At 42.3% G+C, this 8,655-nt stretch overlaps 1 protein-coding gene across 1 annotated transcript in view; it reads right to left on the reverse strand.

The window, feature by feature from the left end:
* STK17A (serine/threonine kinase 17a) overlaps positions 1-6,480 on the reverse strand; it is a 43,536-nt gene extending 37,056 nt beyond the window's left edge. The window contains exon 1 of the mRNA XM_053608685.1: positions 6,083-6,480. Coding sequence (XP_053464660.1) covers positions 6,083-6,285 — 203 coding nt within the window. The 5' untranslated portion in view covers positions 6,286-6,480. The remainder of the gene's footprint in view (positions 1-6,082) is intronic.
* Between the last annotated feature and the right edge of the window lie 2,175 nt (positions 6,481-8,655).

The raw sequence follows: 8,655 nt of genomic DNA on the forward strand, positions 1-8,655 counted from the left end.
CTGAATATGAGTTTTAGCGTTAGGTTACAGGCAAAGGTAAAGAGATAATATATAAGGTTCAGATAAACATTAGAAAACCTATAGTGGTATCCATAGGAAGCAAAATAACATCCAAGGTCCTACTTTATTCTAGATTATAATAAAATGCTTTGTTTATACCTTTATTACATCATTTACATCAACATGACATATTACAGTTTTTTGTATGATAGCTGTCTCCCCAGCTAGACCGACAGTTTCAGGGACCTCACTTATTCATATTTACATTCCATGGGACCCTGTACATGGCAGGTACACAAATATATCAAGTAACATGCTGAGCATATATACTCCTATTATTTTAAGTAAAAGTTGTATGGGAGCTTAATCTCACAATGTGTAATATACTGGACTACGTGCCTGTTTTTTTTTTACGGAATTTTTCTACCACTGGGCCCTGTTTGTTTTATAGCCAATGGCTGGAGTATCTTGGCTGCTTCTGAAATTACATCCCGTCCTTACAGGTCAGCTCAAATGTTATTTCCCCATAAGACCTTCCAGTGGCATGTCATTTTGCCTATAAACAGAATAGTGATTGATCCGTTATGCTGTTACAATTGGGAGAGGTTTAAGAGGCTAGAGAAATGCCTTCCATTCTTAATATAAGTACGATATATGTTTAGTCACATTGGGGTAATGTCTTTTTTTTGAGACAGAGTCTTTTTTTTTTTTTTTTGTAGAGACAAGAGTCTCACTTTATGGCCCTCGGTAGAGTGCCATGGCATCACACAGCTCACAGCAACCTCCAACTCCTGGGCTTACGCGATTCTCTTGCCTCAGCCTCCCAAGCAGCTGGGACTACAGGTGCCCGCCACAACCCCAGCTATTTTTTTGTTGCAGTTTGGCCGGGGCTGGGTCAGAACCCGCCACCCTAGGCATATGGGGCCGGCGCCCTACTCACTGAGCCACAGGCGCCGCCCAAGACAGAATCTTAATATATCACCCTCGGTAGAGTGCCATGGCGTCACAGCTCACAGCAACCTCAAACTCCTGGGCTTAAGTGAGTCTCTAGCCTCAGCCTCCCAGTAGCTGGGACTATAGGCACCCGCCACATGCCTGGCTATTTTTTGTTGCAGTTGTCATTGTTTTTTAGCTGGCCTGGGCTGGGTTCGAACCCCCAGCTTCGGTGTCTGTGGCTGGCACCATAACCACTGTGCTACAAGGTACCAAGCCATTGGGGTAATGTCTTAAGATAAAGAAATTCTAGAATAGCTTCTGTATTCCTTACTTCTGAAAACATTGAGGAAAACAATAAAAAAACATATAATACCTGTTGTAAAAAATTAGTGAATCTATTCAAATAAACATCAGTATGAGTGATAAGAACAGGCGGCACTTGTAAAGACAAACTTGGTAATGCCAGGCATGGTGGCTCATGCCAGTAATCCTAGCACTTTGGGAGGCTGAGGAGGGTAGATTGCTTGAGCTCAGGAGTTCGAGACCAGCCTGGGCACAAGAGTAAGACCCTGTCTCTATTAAAAATAGAAAAATTAGCTGGGCTTTGTGGTGGGTGCCTATAGTCCCAGCTACTTGTGAGGTTGAGGCAAGGGGATCACTTGAGCCCAAGAGTTTGAGGTTGCAGTTAGCTGTGATGCCAACAGCACTCTATCCAGAGTGACAAAGTGAGAGTCTGTCTTAGGAAAAAAAAATTAAAATTCCGGTAACTATAATCTTGAGTAATTTATTCATTCTTTCTGGGCCTTGGATTCCTCATCTATAAAATTATATTGATGGCATCTACCTTACAAGACAGGGAAGACTGAAAAAAAAAAAATCATATCTTTAAATTAGATGGCATTCAATAAATGACCAGAAATCAGCAGTTATTTTTATTATCTTGGGCACTAATTTCAGATCTATGATATAACCAATGACAATAATATGTACCAAAAAAATCATAGAACTGGGACATGGTGGCTTGGGCCTGTAATCCTAGTGATTCAGGAGGCTTAGGCAGAGATAGGTTAAGCCTGGGCAACATAGTGAGATCCTGTCTCTAAAAAAATAAAATAAAATAAAAAATTACAGGACAGAACACTTCTGGAGGTGATCTGATTTGAACTGTACATGAAGTGTGAAATCCCTCAATAAATCTACTTCCTACATACCTACCTGCAGAGATGAATCCATTACGAGAGCTACCTGGCTTTCTAATGCATTTGGTTCACTAGTTAGATTTTATAAAATTTTGTTATAGTTTTACGGAGATTGAAATTCATTAAATCCTTAAGTTTATGTATTTCAAATTAAGATTTTAACATTTTAAGCACCAACTTTTGAAAATCAAACAGCTGACTTCATGGATTACCTGCCCTGTTTCCCCCAAATCCTTTCTTGTTCCTGTTACCCTTGGACATCCCGAACTACTGTAAGGCCCAACTGGGCTGTAACTATGGTACTGAAGATTGTGTCTGTTCCAGTTTGGAACTCATTAACATATCCTTTCATAAAAACTGTTTTAGTCACGAGATAGTCTACACACCATTCTCTGAAAAACAGTTGTGGTGTAATAGAAGTGACTGCAAAGCCAGGAGTCCCTGCTCTGCCATCTCTCACGAGATTCAATGGCTGCCTAGCTTTTCTCATCTGAAAAATGAGGCTTTGCAAACAGGCCTGTGGTAAGAATCAACAAGACAACCCATGTGGAAGCCCTTGGGAGACTGGAAAGCCTCTTTCAGATGGTAACTCATATTTATAACTTTTTCCATAGAAAAACTCAGCTATTAAAAAAAAAAGAAAAATTCAACTATAAAAGACGTAATATTGTAAAAATGTTCTCAACAAATTTTTAAGAAAAAAATTTATGAATATATTAAAAAATATATTTTTTATAGGCGACGAAAACACAGGCATTTGATGTAAAATTGGTATATTTTTAAATCTCTAGAAACATCTTTTTGTTCCTACATTATCAATAAACTCAAGGGCAATCAACATGAAAAAAAATTCTCAGAACCCAAGGTCATTTCTCTGGCTCCTCAGTAACGAAATCATTAATGTGGTTTACATTGGCACAGATCCTACCCAAAGAAAGGTAACAAGCCTCAAGACTAACAAGTCAAGCTTCAAGCAATAAAAGAAAGTTTTACATCAGATATTTACCTACATTTAGGTTGCTATCGACTCTGCTGGAGACACGAAAGAATGTGACATTTCTTAAAATGATAAACATCACATCCTGTCATTACTGTGGAATTAATATTGACCATTTCAAAAATTCTCTTCAAACAGCCCTCTCTTCGAAAGTTTTACATGTCTATTAAAATAATTGTGGTGCCTGAAAGAAATCGATTTGTTTAAAGAGTTAAAACTCTTCACACCCTTTCTACATTTTACTAAATGAAAGCAGACAGAATAAAATGAAAAAAAAAAACAAAAACAATACTTTTTATCCTTCTATATCATTAAAATATGACGGATATTTTGCAAGTTCTATACTAGCATGAGATTAGAGTTCTATCAGAAATGCAACCAGAATTAACAGCTGAAAAAATAAGTTTCCTATCTTACCAGAGAAAAAGAATATGTTGAAACCATAGTATGCATGCAGCAAGGACTGTTTATAACACAAAGCAGAAGTTTTACTTCCTGAGACTTTTAAACAGTTCCAGTGACTTCAGTACTTTTGCCAGAGATAGAGGCACGTTTTGAGATTGTGTAGGTTTTATTTTTGTTTTTTGGTTACATTTAAAATAATAACCTTTATTGAGTTACACGATGAATTACATTTATTGAACACATCCCCTAAGCACAGGCTTACGGCTATATATGTTTTATTTTATTTAATTCTCTCAACAGTTCTGAGTCAATGAATGGTTAGTTAATGTACTCAAGTCCATGTAACTAGTAAGGAGCTGCTTTTCCGTGAATCACGCTTAAAAGCAGTAAGAGCCGGGATTCAATCTCAGACTTTCTGACTCCAAAGCCCAAACTTCCTAATCACTTCATTTTACTCCTCTGAAATGGAAAAGGGTAGCAAAAAGAAAAAAAAAAAAAAAAGATTAATTTTATAAAGTTTTAGGCTTTTACATCAAATATTTAACTAATAACTGCATTGTTCTGCTGCGTCAGGATCTATTCCTTTTTAAGGAACTTCATATAAGAAAAAGTATATAGAAAATATCACAACCTTAAAAAAAAAACTTTATAGGCAAGCTAATTTTATAATAGAGCTTAAAACAAAAGTTGAAAGAAAAATTCCTGGAGGAATTAGTACCACAACACCTGGCGGGGTGCAAATCAGCTTTCGGATTAAATCATTCATTACACAGTCTACAAGACAGTGCTTGCCATCTGAAGACGGTTCAGTTTTGTAATACCTGTACTAGTTTTCCCTGTGTGGAATGAAGACAGACAACTCAACCAAATAATGGCAAAACTTTTCCTTTTCAAGTAACCAGAGTTAGTTTAGAATGTTTGGAATGTCAATGAATTAGAATACCTCGCTGAGTCAGTGGCCTCTCCTCTTCTGTCATAATTAAAGTACGCACAGATCCAGTCAATTAGTGCCTAGCAGTGAAGCAGATCTTGTTCCTGAACGGTGTTTTTCCTCTTGTTAACATTCGGAATAAGTAAGACATTTTAAAGGTAGGATTCCCCTCCACCCCTCCCCAAAATACGTATTTCCAAAAGTTACCTTAATATTTGTAAGGCAGTGTGTCTTCGACACCGTTTGTAACCAATGCTTTTTCCACCCCCCACTGGCAGCTGTCATAACTGTTGGGACCGTTCCCATCACAACCTGGTGCTGTTATGCAAGAAGACAAATATCTGCAGTAATAGTGAACATTTATTGAACAAGACATGGCAGGCCCAGTGGGGTGCCCTTCACGGTCATGACATCCTCACCACACCTCTGTGAGGTGGGTACTGCCATTTATGGTTTCCTGGAGGAGACACGTGAGGCTGGGGCGGAGGGGTCTAAGTAACCCCCCCAAAGGCAAACAAAGCAAGCAGGGTAAGGTTTTGAACTCAGGTGTGACTCCAAAGCAAGGAAGAGAGTCCTCAAACCCCACAAAAACCACGATCTCGCCCCTCTTCAGCATCCAAACAACTTACACCTTTAAAAAGAGACCAAGTTGACCAGCCTGAGCAAGAAAGAGACCTGTCTCTACTAAAAATAGAAAAACCAGCCAGGCGTTGTGGCGGGCGCCTGTAGTTTCACCTACTCGAGGCTGAAGCAAGAGGATCGCTTGAGTAGAGGAGTTTGAAGTTGCCGGGAGCTGTGATGCCTCCGCACTCTAGCCTGAGCAACAGAGTGAGGCTGTCTCAAAAAAAAAAAGGAAGTTAGAAAGAAAAAGACCAAGTTGAAAACTTTCTACTCCCACACAAAAAGTGTAGGGTGGGGAGAAGACAAGAGCCAGTTCACAGCAAAGTGAAAAGGGCCAAGAGCTATGAATGAAACCAATCTGAAATTGAGGCACAGGGACCTAAGTATTGCAGAAGACAGACAGCATAAAACCAACCAGGAAAACGAAATGGTGAAGTCCGCAGCGGAAGGCTGACAGAAGTTAACATAGCGCGAGTGCAAAGGAAGCTGTCACACTGATGCTATCACTCTGCTAAAGTCACATAAGGCGACAGAGGAAGCCGGAGAGTTTAAGGGCACAAACAAGGCTGACTCCACAACCCTCTGGTTTTCAGAATGCTACTACGGGTAAATCCACGTGTGTGGTTTGCACACTTCTCTCTTTAAGTTACCATTTAATACATCACAGATGCAGGAAGGGCGTGAGTAAAGGAAGGCGCCAGGCTCTTGGTAACACGAAGAAACGAGCCTTTGCTCTTTTTACCTGTCGCTGGAGACTTCTACAGGCTATCAAATTAAAATGACTCGCTCCCGGATCGCCGCGCGGAGGGGGAGCTGGTGCGACTCGGCTGTCCGAATCGCCTCCAGCACCCAAGTTTGTGCCAAGTCACACCGCGCCTTATCGGCTCCCAGCTACGCCACCTCCAGCCACACCGATGGACCCAGCATTTATCGGCGCCCGTGTCCGCCCCGCGCCAGGTTGGGGGACGCGCCCGGGACCCCGCCAGTCCTCACCTGCCCAGCTCCCGGCCGGGGCACAGGCTGTAGCCGTCCTGGAAGGGCTCGGTGCGCACTGCGGCGCGGATCTCCGTCTGCAGCCCGCGGGCCTGGGGCGGAGGCTGCCGGCGCGGCGGGCTCAGACCCTGGCCGGCCGGGCCCGAGCCAGTGGCGGTGGCGGGGGAGGAGTCACCGCTGCCCGGCTTCTCCAAAGGGATCATGATGCTCGGGAGCGCTTCCTTCCTGGCCGCCTGGCTCTTTCCTAGAACCCGGCGGGTAACGGGCCCGCCTCCGGCTGCCTCGCGCGGCTGTAAGGAGTCTTCAGACACTCGCTCACCCCTGCGCCGCGTTCAGACTGCGGCCACTTAGTTCCCGGCAGCCCGGCCCCGCCCCGCCCAGGCCCCGCCCCGCCCCCTCTCTGAGCTCCTCCCGGATCCCCAGCGCCCGGTGTGGCGCGCGCGCGCGCTCTCTGCAGCCCAAGGGGAGGAGGTGCAGGTGGGGTCCCACCCGCGCGGCCTGGAGGCAGGCGTAGCACCACCACCCTTTGGGCACTAGGGCCGACTACAGTAGTCAGTTGCGCACCTGTTGAGCATGTGCGAATTTTGAAAGCTGACCCAATGAAAGGCTAAGAGCTAAGAGCGGGAACATCACGGATCGCTTTCTCTTGAGCAAGTGCGTAGGGGTGATGGGACCCTGATCTCGGCTGCTGTAGAATGCATTAGGCTGGGGAGCTGCCGCTAGCTTCTCTGCACAATGAGAGAGGGATCTGAAGGTAGGAGATGTATGTATATTATTAACCCCGCGCGCCAGGCCTACGAAATAGGCACTATTATCTCGTCTGTAGTCGTCTCTTTATTTATTTTCAATGTACTCTCATCTCAGCCGAATTAGAGCTTTAATTGCCATCTGTATGCTTATGACTACAGAATTTATATCTCCAGCTTTCAAATCATTCCCTGAACTTCAGACATATATTTAACTACGCACTTAGCGTCTCCATTTAGACGTCAAATTAGCATCCCATGTATATGTTTAAAATATATACAAAAGTAAGTTCTTGATTGTCCTTCATAAATGGGGTCCTGTCTGGTTTCCCCCATCTCAGTTTTTATCATCTCCGTCCTTCCAGTTGTTTAGGCCAAAAATCTTGGAATAAGCATCGACTCCTATCTTTCTCTCACACCCTTCATCCAATTGGTCAGTGAACTTGCTTGGCTTTACCTTCAAATTATATGGAGAATCTGATCACTTCTCTGGATGTCCACATTACTACCGCGACCTGAGTCACCATCAGCTCTAGTCTGGATTAATGCGATATGCAATAATGTAATGTAATAATCCCATACAGTTCATTTTCTGGGCAATGAGAATGATCTTTTAAAAATCTAAGTTAAATCAGGTCGTTGCTCTGCTCAAACAGTGCCCGTAGAGTTTCCCTTCTGGAATTGAAGGAGTAGCTTATTTGTGATCCACATTCTCACTGAGAAAAATTCAGGAAAAAACCCCCAAATTCTCCTCTTGAAGGCATCCAAGAACTTCAAAATCAGAAAGGACTTGGCTAACTAAAATCCCAGAAAGGGCAACTAAAAAGACACCACTTTTCCCATGAGGCACAAACAGTATTTGATGATTTTAAAGCAATGGTTGAAGGGATGAAAAAGAAGTGAACAGACCTTTCAGTCATCTCCTGGGGCTGAAGGAGACCAAAAAAATGGAAGTTAAGACCTATTTAGGTGGAGCTGTCAGTAATTAGGCCTTGAGGTAAGACTCTGAAGGGCTAGGTCCCAGGAGCCTGTGTGAAAGGGAAATGGGCCAGCCCTCACAGGACAGCAGACCAGCCTCAAAGGCAACAGTGAATTCCTACAGGTGAAAACAGCATCATCCAGAGCTAAGCGTTGTCTGAATAATATTTTATACACCATGTCTGACACTTGAAAAAAAATCGGACACACAAAGAGAATTGTCTTAAAAACTAAAGGAAAAGGAGATAAACACATGGAAGATGCAGATATTAAAGTCTAAAGACAGAGTTTATAATTGATAAAATCATAAGATGATTTTGTTTAAAACCTTTAAGATTAATATTAATGTTAAATGTATTAATATTAATGTCTTTAATATAAAAATGATCCTGTTTAATATCTTCAAGAAATTAAATGAGAAAATGGAGACTTTCATTTTTTTATTTTCTTTATTTTTTTATTGTTGGGGATTCATTGAGGGTACAATAAGCCCGGTTACACTGATTGCAATTGTTAGGTAAAGTCCCTCTTGCAATCATGTCTTGCCCCCATAAAGTGTGACACACACCAAGGCCCCGCCCCTCTCCCTCCGTCCCTCTTTCTGCTTTTCCTCCCCCACCCATAACCTTAATTGTCATTAATTGTCCTCATATCAAAATTGAGTACATAGGATTCATGCTTCTCCATTCTTGTGATTCTTTACTAAGAATAATGTCTTCCACTTCCATCCAGGTTAATACGAAGGATGTAAAGTCTGAAAATGGAGACTTTCAACAGAGAAGTGGAAACTCCAAATAAGAATAAAATGAAATTTTGTAATTGGGGAAAACCCCACAAACTAAAACTACC

Source organism: Nycticebus coucang, chromosome 11 (assembly GCF_027406575.1).
Source record: "Nycticebus coucang isolate mNycCou1 chromosome 11, mNycCou1.pri, whole genome shotgun sequence".
In the NCBI taxonomy this organism is placed as follows: Eukaryota; Metazoa; Chordata; class Mammalia; order Primates; family Lorisidae; genus Nycticebus; species Nycticebus coucang.